General features: G+C 44.0%; 1 protein-coding gene across 8 annotated transcripts in view; it reads left to right on the top strand.

The window, feature by feature from the left end:
• The first annotated feature begins 578 nt into the window (after positions 1–578).
• LOC101062192 (teneurin-3) overlaps positions 579–15,560 on the top strand; it is a 121,541-nt gene continuing 106,559 nt past the window's right edge. For 7 of the 8 annotated variants that reach the window (XM_029847096.1, XM_029847093.1, XM_029847095.1 and 4 more), the window contains exons 1-3: positions 579–1,254; positions 12,772–13,241; positions 15,049–15,324. In XM_029847096.1, coding sequence (XP_029702956.1) covers positions 12,971–13,241; positions 15,049–15,324 — 547 coding nt within the window. In that variant the 5' untranslated portion in view covers positions 579–1,254; positions 12,772–12,970. The remainder of the gene's footprint in view (positions 1,255–12,771; positions 13,242–15,048; positions 15,325–15,560) is intronic. The other variant, XM_029847092.1, reaches the window with a different exon arrangement.

Raw genomic sequence — 15,560 nt, 5'->3', positions numbered from 1 at the left:
TATGTTCGAGGTCATTTCTTCAACCAATTCCAACAGTTCACGAGAATTAGCTGCAGAAGAATAAGCTTTAAGCTAATTTAGTCAATTAGTGCTTTTCCACTTGTTCTAATGTTTAAATAAAACAAATCAAATTTCTGCTCAAACTAAGTTTTAATTGGATACTTGTAAAAATTTCTACTTAATGCCCAAAACTGTAGGGATAGACTCAAGAGCTTTAAATTACAGCTCAAGTTGTGGTTGGGTCTCTTCTTCTTGCAGAGTACAGCTCCATGCAAACGTCTGACTGCATCAAATAATGTGAACTACTTCGTTCTGGCCGTCTTGATTGTCTAACACTTTCATCAACAGCTTGACCCCCCTTCTCCTCCTCCTCAAGCTGTTGGCCTTCAGCAAAAAAGAACGCGTTTATTGACATCAGTCCGCTTTATCCTTCTTTTGTCGCACGGATGTTGAGAGATTGGAGAGCCAATTAAATGGCGACAGGCGGAGTGAAGCAGACAGGCAGCGCGCACACCCATTTCTGCTCTTTCATATTTTATTCAAGGAGAGCTTTCTCCCCTTCCATCGCAAAGTTAGGAGCCATCTCGTTGCAGTGCGTCGTACATTCATGTTGTTTTGGGCTCTGTGATAAGCGCGTCTAATGAGCACGTTTTCCGGTAACGCGTGAAGAGCTCATGTTGCTCATCGGCTGGAGGTCATAGTTGACCCTCCTTTTTTCTTTTTCTTTTTTGTTAAATTTACAACCTATACAGCAGCAGCCGTGCGCTGATAGGGCAGAGCAGCTGCGGCGCCGCGCACAGACGGGATGCGCAGTTAATCAGCTGACAAGTGCGCGTCGGAACAAAAGAGCAGCTGAGCGGCTGCTGAGCCTCCGCATCATCTCCCAGTGACTTTTCCTGTAAAACAAAAGGAGGAGAAAGCAGATACCGGGAGGAGCGTCGCGGAGAAGGCACAAGTGTGTTGTTGGAAGTGTTGCTGAGCCGCCGCGGGGAGGACCGTCAAGCTCTCTGCGCACGTCTCACACGGAGCTGCGCAGCCGAAGCTCTCCGCTCCGGACACGGCGTCCACAGCTCAGCACTCTCCCGTAGGTCCTGACCGACCGGCGACATTTTTTTTTCTTTGTATTATTCATAATTTTGCGGAGATTTGAAAGACGTGCCTGTGCAGACGCGGCGCACTCCGCTCACATGCCGCCTTCAAGTTTGGTCTGAAAGACGCACCGCTGGAAGTTTACGTGCCTCGGGCTCGTTAAAGGTCGGTACCATGTCCATATTTTATCTGCTTCATTGACACCAAAATGTCGAGTCGCTGGTCCGACGCAGTTGTGGCTGCACCGGTTTGTTCCGCATGTTCGCTGTGCCGACACCGACTGACCAGACGTGGAGTCGAACCTGCCGGAGCTGCAACCCCGCTTTCACGGTCCGGTCCCGATTTACTGACGCGTCCCGCCTCGTAACAGTCGTAGCTTGTGGGTTTCGTGTCAGGAACGCGCACTCTTAATTTCCCATCCCGTAACCTGAAGTTGAACTTTCAGGAACATGCATCCTGCCGAAAGTCACCCATTTGCGTGATTTTTGAGACTCGGTAGTCGAAGCAAAGAAGAAAAAATGCTGCTTCTTGCTGGAAGTTTTAATATTTTTTTCCCTCCCCACTGGTGATGACAATAAACACACAATCCTACTTTCACACCAGTGTCCTCAAGGCTGGCTGACCAACAGATGACGTGGTTTTGTGGCTTTGCTCCAATCCGTAATTTATCTGCACATGAAATGCTTTTTAAAAGCCTGAAAGCCTCGCTGGGACTGTAAATAAATCACCTGCAGTGATGACCCTCTCCATTCACCAATAACTCAGTGCTTGATGAGCGCCCTCATGCTGTTGCAAAACAGCACCAAATCATTTCCAGCTTTTGGGGGAAGGAGGTGGGAAAATGCAATCTTTCTGTCTTCGAGGCCGGGTGAGCTCGTCTTTGGCCGAGGGATTCACAGCTTCCCACGGGGTGCAACTTTAGAGTCTTCTGCAGGTGGAGAGCGAAACATTGGATGACTATAGGATGTTTAACTTGTGATTAGAGTTTGTGTTCAGGGGAATTTGATGAGCTTTGAAAAGTGCTGTTAATTAAACAGAGGGTTTAGGGTTAATTTCACCTCCTGTACCTCTCGGCAATATCATAAGGTGAACTGTCTGCGGTGTTTAGAAGGAGCAGGAGAAACGTCCATGGGAGTTCACCGTGACACAGATCGGGCTGTGCACGTGCTTCTGAGACCACAAGACCAGAAGGACAAGCATATCTGTCTGGCTAAATTGATTTATGGCAATTGGCTTGTGCGCCATTGAGGAACTGCAGCAGTTGGGGCCATTTTGTGTTTCTTATTCCTCCTCTGATGTTGTCTAGAGTAGCAAGATGAAACAAACGTTCAGCGCTCGAGGCCTGACTTGCATTAGATGGCCACTCTGACGCAGAAAACAGCTCTAATCTGCAAAGTATCCTCCTTTTACTGACCTGTAAGATCGTTAAACTGGCACTTATTAGGTAGTGATGGACATGTGAACTTCATAATAGAGCTGCAGAACACGGTTCCAGCTTGTATTCTGAATCTGAAAGGTACCGATGGGAGTTTAAATGGATTTTCTTTAATCGCATCATGATTAGCGCGACAGAGGCATATGTACCAATTTGAAAAAGAAAAGTCTTTTGTGTTTGACCTTTTACAGGAGCAGACCTGGAGATGCAACTCCTCTCTTGCTCGTCCTGCCTTTATCTGTTACGCAATGTGCTGCATAATGTGGTTGATAATCACACATCAAACCCTGATATGTTTGGCACTCTGTCGTCTATTGCCTTTACACGATGTTCCTCAAGCCTGACCGGCCTTTTAATCCCAATAATCAAATCAGATGACTGCCATTTCAGACTCAGCTATACTCAGGGTGGTTTCCACCGAGTCGAGCACACATCCCTACCACTCCACGCTTATGTCCTTAAGTAATTTCCCCTTTCATTACTCCTGTGGAGAATTTAATATTCCATGTGATGAGAGCAGCCTCCTTTAGGGATAATACCAGCTTGAATGCTGGCCCTAAATAATTTTATAGATTATTATGGAGCAATCAAGATTATTTCACTGCCAGTGTAAAAATGACTCCGGCAAGATCCATCTGTTAGATATGAAAAGGGAGTTGATGCTCCAGCCTGTACCAATAATAATAACGCTTATTACCTGTTGATGCCAAAAATGGCACCGCAGATGACCCTGAAGGAATTATGATGCCTGATATGGCAAACAGCATGGCTGAGTTGCCAGTTTCTACACAACGTGAAGGTTAATGCACCCTGACAAACAACCCACAGTTCCCTGGGCTTGACAGATTGGTTCCCTGTCATATTTACTTTACATAATAGCTGCCCCTTAATCTGTTACTTTTAACACGCTGTCTTTCAGGCCGTAGCGTTTGCCGCACTCCACAGTTTTTTCCCCTCTACAGTTTCCCGGTCTCCCCCATCTTCCCATGAGAGCAGACAGACGTGATGATGAATTGTTGGTGCGGAAAGTACAGCATGTATGAAGGAATACTGAAGTACTTATTTAAAGGGGGGAAAAAGCCCCTGGGATGCCCCCCCCCCCATCAACAGGCAGACACATTTCCCTTTAACCACCTTTAAATGCGAGGGATTATTTAAGTTTGAAAACACGAGGCAAAGTTAACTATGGCGAAAGTGTTATTCCTGCACGACGCCAAATTATTGTTGAAAGTCACCCTCAGATTTGGGGGGAGGGGATTACATGCTCTTGAAATGTGCTTAGTGCAGGGATATTTAATGACAGCACTTGATGCATTACCACTGGGGTTGTTACGAAGTAAAAAAAGAGCTTTACCTTCTCGCAGAAATCATAGCAGATGGTATTGAAACTGGGAATTGAAATGAATGCGTATATCCTCCATTTTCCTACATATTTTAGTAATGTACCCTACATAATCAATTCAACAAGTTGCAGTAAATAAGTCAATTTTTATGCTCATCTGGATCGATTTACACATATTTTCCAGTTGGAGATTCTATGTATTTTGATTGCACAGATTATTCTCTGTGCTACAAGGCTCCATATGACCTTATATATCAGGTCCATATATCATGAATTGCATCTCATGTCAGTGCATTGTTGGCGATGGCCTGTGCTGCCTTTATGGAGGGAGGCGATGTTTCGAGTCTTGGTTTGGTTCTGAACATTGTTGCTCCTCTTTGGCCAAAGCTGGCGAAGATGAAGGTTCCCTTCTCTTCCCCCCATGATTGGCCAACGGATATTGTCTGGTAACAGCACTGCTTCGCACTTCTGTAACCTACAGATTAACATTTATGGCTCAGCATGCTCTACTGGACTTTCTGGGTCAAGACCAAGTGGCAAGATTGAGGAGCGGGCCTTTGGAGGACTACAACTCTCCCTGTGTGTGGAGCTGAGCCTGGCGGGGAGAACAACACAAATGTGCTTTGTTCTGTCATAGGGTGAACAAAATAGAACTGAATTGTGCTCTCTGCTTCTGAAAATTGCCCCGGGTGAATACCTGCGCTGCTCCTATAGTTCAGCGCTGCGAAATGCACACATTGCATTCAGAGCCTCAAAATAATTTAGAGGACATCGCTAAGCAAAAGAGCTGCTGCTAACTACTGCGCACTTTTGCTTCATTATTCATGAGTGTGTATTGTTTGGCTCGCAATGAAATATTAATGACAAGTTATTTCACAACTTTAAAACGTTATTCTGACCCCTCGTGGCATCATCTCCGCCGTTATTTGTGATTTTCAAATATTTTCCTTTGCTCGAAATCAAAAATAGAACCAAACAGAAGGGTACTCATTTTTATTAAAGCAATTTTTTTCCCCAAGAATTTAAAAGGTTTGTCAAGTGAAGTACCGTTCAGCAATGAGGAAGGATTTGGAAAATATGCAGTGGGAGGCTTCTGAATATAGAATTCATAAATCAATCTGGGTAATTATCAATTAATGAGGGTTGCTGGGTCAACCATCATGTTTTATTTTATTTAGTGTGGATTCCCAAGTCTAATTCCCTTAAAAGTACCTCCGGCTCTGCAGTCCCGACTGTGCACTTAAGACATAGTTTGATACGTGCGCACAGATTGTGTTGCGTCAAAGTTGGGGACCCCGCACAAAGAGTTTTCATTTTATTCCAGCCAGTTACATTCATCATTTTAAAAATACCTAAACTGTTAAGCTATGCATAATGTTGGGATGTTTCAAGAATGAAGCCCAAAATATTTCATCTTTTAAATTGTTGGATGTGGCTCCTAAAACTGAAACAAACCTCGGTCCTTTGCTCAAATTCCTCTGGTTTTAGCTCTTGTCCTGGGTAAATTCATGATCGGTTCTAATGCGGGTTTCTCAGAATAGCTTCAGCTGCCAGGGGGCTGGGAGCTGGTCTTTTGTGGTGCCTGGACAGCTCAGCTGGACGTCCGTCGATTGTTGTCCATGTAGCTGCATGACGGCCTCGATAATTCCAAGCCGACCGCTGCAAAGCTGAAAACTGTGGGAGACGAAGAGCTGACAGACGGGGAAAAAAGGTGGAGACATTTGATCATACGGGGAGCCAGTCAGCAATACGTCCCCCATCATTTTTGTTTGTCAGCGGGTGAAGAAGAAGGAGAAAATAGTGAATATCAGATCAGTGAAGGGTGTAAATCCAGTGCCTCTGAGACAGTGTAGTGGTGCACAGGTCAGTAATCTTTCATGTTCGGAGGGGTACAAGAGAGCAGAGTATCCATTGGCTGCGGGGCGGACAGGTTTCACCCCTGGAAGTATGGAAAACCACTGCAATGGTGGTGGATTTTTAGGCTGATATTTCTTTAATAAGTCTCTCAGTATTCTGATGGTGTGCCTTCATGACCTACATACTCTTTTAAAACGCTGACGAGAGAATAAAATCGCGCACTTTCTGGATGTGTTTCTCCTCTGTAGGAGGAAGGCAGTCAATATATTATTCCGTATATAGTGCAAAATCTGGAGTCGTTTGGTGCGTGCAGTTGGACTTCTAATTTCACATGATTGCTTTTGGTATTGTTAGAGCCCCATTGTTGTGCTTCCTTGCTGGTTCAAACTGCTCTGAGGTCAGGTTTGATACGTTCCAGCAATCACAGCAGGACCGTGATGGCGAAGAATGTTGCGTTGCAATTGCAGTGCTGAAGCTTTGCCTCAGACTCTTTAGCTGTTTCCAACTATTACGTGATTGCTGTGTGTATCCTGTCTGACCGTGCTTGTACACATTTAAAACGGTGTGTGTGTGTGTGTGTGTGTGTGTGTGTGTGTGTGTGTGTGTGTGTGTGTGTGTGTGTGTGTGTGTGTGTGTGTGTGTGTGTGTGTGTGTGTGGGGCGGGGGCGTTGGCCCGCTGTACAATCGTCCCAAATGCATTTGAATGACACCCAATGTCGGCCCTTTGGAACACCTCGGTGTATTCGAATTTTTATCTGGAAGGTGGGTTTGCACGCTTCCCAGCATTTCAAATAGTTTGTCTGGAAAATCAGCGACATCTTCTTTAATCTCTTTCACGATCTTCCCTTTTTTATACCTTTTATATATAGTCCAGTGTGGTTTGAACAGATACGGTGTGACGCTCATTCTTCCAGCCACCCACCTTTGACTGATTGTTGCGTAGCAGCTGCAGCGATGCCAGGATTATGATCGCGGGTTGATCGCGGATTGGTCTGTGAATCACAGCGGGTAGAGGTGATTTTATTTTAGCACACCATGGTGGCGGTTTATTATGTGCATTAGCTGAAGCGTTGACAGCCCCTTACGAGAGTTTCAATTAAGTCAATGTACATGAACATCCTTTCTTCCTCAGATCCCTCGTGTGAAATAAAGCTGTTGTGATACCAATTTGAGAAAATGGCATACTGTGGCCCATTGAATTAAGGCTGCCTGGTGTAATTGGGTGTGTGATATGAAAGGGAGTGTTTTTCTTTTTAATACAGCTAGTTCTGTAGCCTTGGGTATGGGTAAATGCTGTCAGCCTGCATGTATTGTGTGAACGCACTGAATGCCCTGCTGTTGTTATTTGTGATAGTGAAAGATACTACTGAAGAAACATGATAAAGCCATGTTTTTTTATATCCCAGTTGTCCACACCTTGCAATTATATTAAAAAATGATTTTGCCTGTGGTCGCAGTTTTCCCACTCAAGATTCAATGAATACATAACTCATACTGTCACTGGTGAAAGGGTTATTTGGGGGATTTGTAAACATCCCTGCTCGGCTTATTATGTTGCATCCAGGCACTGGCAGATGTCGATTTTTATTATTTATTTCACGCAGACAAAGAGGCAAATAATAAAATGGTCAGGATTGGATGCTGGCTCTAGCCAGTGACGATAATCATGATAATATAAATCAGGGATGTTCTTCTATTCAATTTTTTTTTTTGTCAGTCATTTTGATTTTGAGGATCTGCCGATACCTGGCATCTTCCGACATCTGAGTTTTTGACTGCATTGACAAATTACAATGCAGTCAAAAAAAAAGAAAGAATTAACATAGCCAATTTTCTCCCTTTAAGAATAAAAAAAAAAAAAAAAAAGAGCATTATTGAAACTCTGAACAGATTTATGCATCCCTTTCCGAGGCCTACCAGTGACCAGCTCACGGCTCCGCTCACTTCCACTTGCGTTGCCTGAACAGTACGCCCACACACTGAAATGTACATTACTAGATGCCTACTTGTTGACATTGAATATGCAGCATAAAGCCTTAATGACACCACTAGCACTGGTCCACTGTATATTTCTCTGCGCCCACGCTCCACCTTCTGCAAATATTTCGTGTATACAGCCTGGATGTATGGACAACATAATGTCTTTCCCACCCGATCCTTTGAGAATTACGTGGCCGTCCTTGATTTCCGCTCAACTGATCGGATCGGGGGCATTCCTAATATAAATTAGTTCAAATCCATGACTTCTATTCAAGGTTTTACTTTGTAATTATTTGCATTTTACTGCTGTTTCTGGACTAACGTTCTTCTCAAGAGTTCCTGAAACTGAAAGATGTGACGCTAAATGTACGTGGAGTAATCTGATGTGTCTGCACCAGACATTTGCATCACTTTACTCCACTGCATCATTCGCTTAGACAAGGGAGTGGGGATGGAGCAGGATTTCATCATCTTTGCTGAGAGCCTCGCTGAGTGTGGTAAGCTCATCCGTCACCAAGTATGCTAAGCATGTAGCCGCCGCTGAAATTTAATTGCCTTTGTTTGCTCAAATTTTCAGTCCCATTATCACTTTCTTTACACTCGTCTCTGGTTAGTGGCTGCACATATGAGGACGTGAGATACCCTGAAAATGTCTTTTCTTTTTTCCCTTCAAATTTTAGTCCAAATGACTTTATTGTATGTCATAAGTCTCCACGGCGTCTTGTTGAAGATTCTATTGTTGCTTCTCTACATTAATGTTGGTATTTTGTTTTTGGATTGCTGCTTGTACTTTGTTAAAAGATTCATGATTTAATAACTGAAGTGACTGAAGGCGCAGCCTTAGACACAATTTAGGAAAATTGTTTTACTTTAATCATATTTAAATGACTCTTGGAAATGTTGCAGTTCAGATCTCTAAAGAACACAAATAGAAAGCTAATCAAAAATTGATTGTGCTATCAGGAGGGCCATGATTGTTGTGTATTTTCAAGTAATGACGCCGCACTTCATGTTGCAGCGAGGGATTTGGGTATCGAGCCCCAATAAGGAAATCAACCCAATCCTGTTCAGATGGCATGCAGAACTCCCAGGGCCTGGCAACATGGCACAGACAAACACTCATGTGTCTCCAGAATCACTGGTGTCATGGGGGAAACAGGCAGCATCTGATGGAACACTGCCCTGCTTCTCCCTCTTGCCTTCACCAACTGCCACGAGGCACGGGGGAGAGGCGGAAAAAAGGAGGGAAAAAAGCCTGAAAGAGGAGAGCGAGCGAGAGGAGCATCAAGGAGGGAAGGAGAGAGGGACTCGACAAGATGAATTATGCAAAGCTGTCAGAGACGGCTATTGTTGGAGGTGCTGGCTGCGTTAGAGGGATCCAGCGCTGATCTTCAGCGGCTCCCCTCTCACTGCTCCCCACGGCTGCGAGCAGCCTGATCCGTGCTCCGGCAAATGGTCAATAAAATGAGGTGGAGGGCGGCGGCGGCGGCGTGAGGGGGTGTTGCGGTGACAGGTGAATTGTCTTAGAGGGACATACCGGTGACGACAACGACGCTCTTTATTACAGTTATTTACAGAGGTCACCGACAGGGAGATCTGAGCTGACTTGCACAGGAACCCCGGAGGAAATATAATTACCAAACAAAGGAATAGTGAAGAGTTGCCATTTCAGCATTCTACTCCATGGTGGCTACTCCACCTTCGTAAAATGCTTCGTATGCTGAAGTCAGGAGTGTGTATGCCAGCTCATTTATAAGCAAGCGTGTTTATATTATGTTAGTCATGCAAAGAAGTCTTTCAGCCCCGGCTAAAAACGAAGTCTTCAATGACTCATTATTTCCACTGCGCTTATGTTGTCGACCTTAAATAACCGCTCGCACATGTATTTGTTTAAAAATCTGTGTTTGGGGTTCTATCTGTCCAGATGGAAACTTTGACTCTCTGACCTGATGTCACTTTTCTACTGGTTGGACATTGACCTTGTATCAATATATATATATATTTTTTTAAATATTTTATCCAGAGTTGGTGGCAGACCCACTTCCAAGATTGCTTGACTCGTTCAATAGAAGCGAGTGGAAGAAGCATGTTAATATGATCTAAACTACATAATAAATACAAGCTGCACTGGCTGAATTAAAACCACTGATCGGGTGCTGAATCATTTCAATTATTAATGAAGTGACTAATTGATCCCGCACTACCTAGAAAGCGGCTTCTCCTCATATCTATCCATGCACATCCGATTCATGTGCTCTTCTTGGCACTTTGATAAAATCGTTTTCTTAATCAACTCAGTCGGCATAAAACAACTTATTGGTTTAAAGGCGCGCTCGTCTTTCGTCATCTTCTCCAACTCCCTGGTTGCGCGCGGCCTGCTCGCAGCCGTTAATGAACAAGTCTGTATCGAATATGAAAGAAGGAAATCTCACTTCAGTCCTTGAAACCTCTCCAATGGCCCAGTAGAGCCAATTGGCTTGGACACATTTCTTGCGGCATATTATACAGATGGTTTATGGTTTCTGCTTCATAGCAGTGCAGAGGTGTAGGACAGTACCAGGCGTCGTGGGGACTGTACTCAACTGGCAGGGGACTCATTGGGATGTGTGCAGAGCTGCACTACGTAGATCATGAAGTGTCCTTTTCTGTGCCTTGCTGGCTCACCAGAGGATCTCTGTGTGACACTAATTTTGCACTGTCGACTGCTCCATTGAGCGGTCACGGGTGACTGACTGGCCCTATTCTCCTTCCCGATCAAAGGTAAGAATAGAAGTCAATGGTTTGAAAATGGAACACGGATCTAGTCACAAACACGGATCTAGTAAAGAATTTTTTTTTCTTTTTTTTTTGCTTTCCTCTCGTTCTGACTGTTGCTAAAGCTCGGTGTACATCAGTGTACCGGGAATGGAGCAGAGCTGGCAGATCTTGCATAATCAAGGCAAGACAGACCTGCTTTCATTCGCCCGTGCTTTAAGTAGTCTAGTCCTTATTCCAGTTAAAACCTGCAAAACTCAAAGCGGGCTTTGAGCTCTCCCAGGAGCTTCGCTGACCTTTGTAAGCAGTTTCAAATACCGTGTATGTCCGTCTTGTGTGCTGATATTTTACCCACGTGCAGCGTGGGGGTGCAGGCAGGGCACGCCGATGAGAAAAGGATGGCCTCTTTTAAGTCCTCTGTTGTGAAACAGCGATGTTTAGACGCGGATGCGGCTGGCCACTCGAGGGCTTAGAGCTGATTAGGACACAAATCTTACTCCTCCTTTAGAGACGGCGATGGGGGACTTGCAGCCCTGTTGCAAAGATGGTTTCTCAGACAGTGAATCTCTTTACAAGTCGATAAAGAAAGAGGGGTTATCGTAATCAGGGAGGCCTCTGGGCGTGTCCGCTTGCACTCATCCCGGACATCAATCTGCCAATCTGGACGTGTGCGCGCACAATTTCCTGAAAGTGATTAGGTGTGAGTGAGGCGTCCTGTGGCACCGTAAAGCACGTGTGTGTTGGAACGTTAAGTGTCGGGGTCGCAGGAGTGTGTCAGTGATTGCATCTGAACCCGTTGGGGGTATAGAATGATTTTCAGAGAGAAGTATAGGGAAAAAAGCTCGTATTTTCCATCACCGCTTAACCCTGCACACCAACCAAACGCAGACTTTATTTTTGGGTGGGGGGATGGGGGTTGTCTACCCATGGGTGGCGCTTTCTTGTACGGTGATAGTACACCTTCCTGGCTCCATTGGAAGGTTTTGATGCCTGATGTGAAGTGAACTGGATCACATTTGGGGAAAGGAGGAGTCTGATTCTCTTGTGTTACAGCTCTGCCATGAAAGAAATGGAAGCGTGCATGTCGCGTCTCTGTGCGTGCATGTTTCAGCGCAGTGGAAAATGGCTGGTAATAAACACTCCTGGCACACCAGGGCTCCCATACACATTCAACTCAAGGGTTTTTTGGGAGGGATTAGTCACATTTTCATCCCCTTTGTCCACATTCTTGAGTGCTGAATCCACCTGGAAGACTTTGTTCTTTTAATTTTCCATTTTGACACTTGCACAGAGCCTGATTTTGTGCTTTGGGCCACTCACAGACTCTTCAAATAAAATGGTGGTGATACTGAAAACTAGTGTTTTACTTGAAATTCAAACATTTTTGGATTTTACTATGAGAATAAATGGCTAGGAGTGAAAAACTAATTGTTGTTATGACTAAAAATAGAAACGGCAAGAGTATTTTTGGAATTTTGAACAACATGGATGCATTTTATTGGATATATATATATATATATATACCGTATACATACACACATATAAATTTTTTCTTTTTCGAAAAATAAATGCCACAGGCCAAATTAAAATGCTAATTCTTTTAGCCACTAAGTCACACTTCCAATTAAAAGTTAAAATGATAATGAAGCTTGGGATTCTTGTGTCAATAACTGACCGAACGGCGTAATGCACATCAGTTAGTTAACACATCGGACCATGGAGGAAAATTTGAGAAAAAGGAGGAAACTAAAAAAAAAAAAGCAAGCTCCAAACCCACTGTGTATTATGTGGATCCACAATTAAAGATAAAATCTGGTTACAATCAACTAAAGGGAAACTCACCCATACAAATAAATATTATTATAAATTTATATATTAGTATTTAATTGCAGTACATACTTGTCAAAAATAGAAAAAAAAAGCCTATTTCTTACTGAGTAATTTGGCCAATTCTAAGTTTTACTTTTCAAAAATTCATACAAATTTTTAAAAATGACATACAAATTAACCATGACTCTATATCTGAAATGCAGGGAAAAGAAAAATTTTAAATCTTTTCATCATATCTGTCATTTATTTTTCCAAACTTTTATAACTGCCAATACATTTAATTCATGTTATTAGCCAATTAAAGTCAAGTGAGGAAAAATTTAACGGGGCTTTATTTTTCAGTTAAAATACAAAAAAGTCGAGGAATAAGAGTGCATTAGAATCGAACTACTTTAGAGGCGAGGAAGTGTGCTTGTTAAACATTCCATCAAGTGTTTTGACGACGTGGCGGGAGGATTATAGTTATCTGTGTCTCATCCTGCAGGTGCAGTGACTGACTGGCCTGAAGCAGTGAGTGACCGAGCTTCAGAGTCGGGGAGGGGAAACAACAAGAATCACAACCGGAGGAGGAACAGCAGGAGGGGGGAGAGAAAAAAAAGAGTGAAATAATCCAGTCGTGAGAGCGCCTCGAGAGAGTGTCCGAGGTAAAAGGGAGGGAGTTGGATACCCAGCATGCAGGCAGAATGGAACGGGTGAGGGAGCAGCGGCCTTTCTGCTCGCTCTCCAAGAGCCAGAGAGACCGAGAAATATACTGCGAGAGAGACACCGATCAGGAGCGCCGATACACCGGCTCCTCAGCTGACCGAGAGGAGGGAGCCTGCCGCGTCCCCACCCAGAAGTCCTACAGCTCCAGTGAAACCCTCCAGGCCTTTGACCATGACCCCTCACGGATGTTGTTTGGAGGAAGAGTCAAAGAGATGGTCCACAAGGAGAGCGCAGAGTACAGCAGACCAGGTGAGAGAACACGTGACACTTTAGGCTTTGCTCAAGGTCAAAGCGCACGGCTACATCTCCTCGTTAGTTAAGTGGCTGAAAAAATGGGAAGAAAAATAGAAGAAATCAGTATTCTTCTCACATTGATATTGTGCTGATTCCTACTGCAAAAAAGACAAAAATGTATTTAATGCATTAGCTAATTGCCAGTTTACATGAAGTGGGGGGTGTCTCGTATGTACCAACAAAACAGCCAAAACATTAATGGAATCACGGAGGAACTTTCACACAACAATATTAAATATAGCTGTGTTTAATAGTTAATGTGAAGCTTTAGCCAGAGGCCTCGTGCAACCAGGGAATCCAACAACCTTCCAGATAGTCATGACCATGGTGCTGGAGACAGTCCTCCATGTTGAGCTCAAAGTCAGCCTTGGAAATTCATGTCCCGATGCTGCTAAGCACACGTTTAAGGTATAAAAAAAAAAAAAAGGAGGGGTTATAGTGCACACGCTGACCGTGAGTCTTTGTGACCTGATATAATGGCCACATCCTGCTGAACTGTATTAAAATAACAAGGTTCCTTAAATAACCCCCTTCTTTAATTGGCTGTTAGGAACTGCTTTGATTCCTGTAATTAAAAAGTTTGAGCAGTTGTTCTGTTTTATGGTGCTCCTTTGCCTCATAAAATTGCAATTAGAAAATCTATCCATTACTCCCTTACTTTTCTTTGGTGCTAATTAGGACCCTTTGTGGAATCAATGGGATTATGATGAAGTTGCCCAAATTTCTTTTTTTTGTTGTTGTTTTAAATGCTGACATTTATTGTCTGTTATGTCGCTGGATTAAATGTCAGGTTTAACATTATACATTAGGTGTGTGTGTGTGTGTTTGTGTGTGTGCGTGTGTGTGTGTGTGTGAGAGAGCGAGAGAGAGAGAGAGAGACGAGAGTAAGCTACCCGTCATCGATAATTTCATTTAATAAAGTGTAAATTAAGATCAGTTTTGTTTTTTTCAACTCTAGTATGTTGATATTGTCCTGATCAAGAAGAAAAAAGCCCATTATGGATAAAAGAGATTGCAGCACCATATAAGTCTGAAAAGCATCGAGTGATCGGTGTCCTGCTGAGAAAGAGGCAGTAAACATCACGCGTGGAGATGATTATACAGTGTTAGAAGCTGATGCACTCTCAGGGCGATGCATTCACCCTTCCTGCTCGTCCCGGAGCTTCCTAACGAGGCTGACATTAGTCGTTTCTGTTTATCCCCCATTCCTGTGTTGTTTTTAAAAGAATGTGTTTAATTCTATGCGGAGATAGTCCGGCTCGATATTTCAGTTCCAGTAAACAGCACAGCCTCCAGTAAATACAAATGAAGAAACAACAAACTTATGATAATGATTTTTTTTTTTTTTTATGTATTTATTTTTAAATGAAACAGGCTGTCTGAAATGGATGAATAATAAATGGAGAGTTGTATTTTCTTGGTAAATTATGCATATGCTGGGAGGAAAACAAGACGCTTTGACGTTCCTCCTTTTTTAGGTGTTAAATGTCTAATCAAAGTAGGTCATCAGAGATGCGTCTCCTGCGGAACATAGCTGGTGCTGCCCCGCCATCTGAGACACGGGAGATGCTTATGGGGCATCTCTCTAAGTTGATGAGTGTTAAGTAGCTTGGGAGGATGCTGCTGAGGCTTTAATTTAGCAATTACCCCTCCCCTCCCACAATGCTCTTAGGTTAAGTGTTTTCTTTAAGTAGCCCTGCCCTCGGCCATTAACCCGCACTGTTGCTCGGTTTGTTACCTTTACGACTTATGTCACTCACAGGGCAGACATTTTCCTTGAGGCAGTTTGGGATCTGCGAGCCTTCCGCTCGCAGGGGCTTGGCTCCCTGTCCCGAGACCGGCCTCTCGCACCCCCTCAGCAGCTACTCCCGGGGACCCGTCGCCACAGAGAATCATGAACCTGCATCACCAGAACGTACCATGACGCTATGGGGAACGGGGGCCAAATCTGGGCAGAACTCGTGCCTCTCCAGCCGCTCCAACTCGGCGCTCACGCTAACAGACACCGAAATGGACAATAAGTCGGACAATGAGATGGGTGAGTAAGAGCGCGCTTTTATTTCCTTTCAATCCCAAAAGAGCCGTTTATTTGTTTTGCAGCTCATGCATTCAGTGTGTTACAAAGGGGGGAAGAAATCACCATGTAGAGGAAAAAAGAAAAAAAAATAGGCTTGGAGACGAGGACCTGATTGGTGGAGAAGAAGTGGAGGCCCGATTGGTGGCTTTCCTATCTGGAGAGGCGTATGCAGCTGCCTTTCTTACGGGATCAAAGCG

The sequence above is a fragment of the Takifugu rubripes genome, chromosome 14 (genome assembly GCF_901000725.2).
Source record: "Takifugu rubripes chromosome 14, fTakRub1.2, whole genome shotgun sequence".
NCBI classification, from domain to species: Eukaryota; Metazoa; Chordata; class Actinopteri; order Tetraodontiformes; family Tetraodontidae; genus Takifugu; species Takifugu rubripes.
The sequence above is the reverse complement of the archived record's forward strand: the minus strand, read 5'-3'. Positions and strand labels throughout refer to the sequence as shown.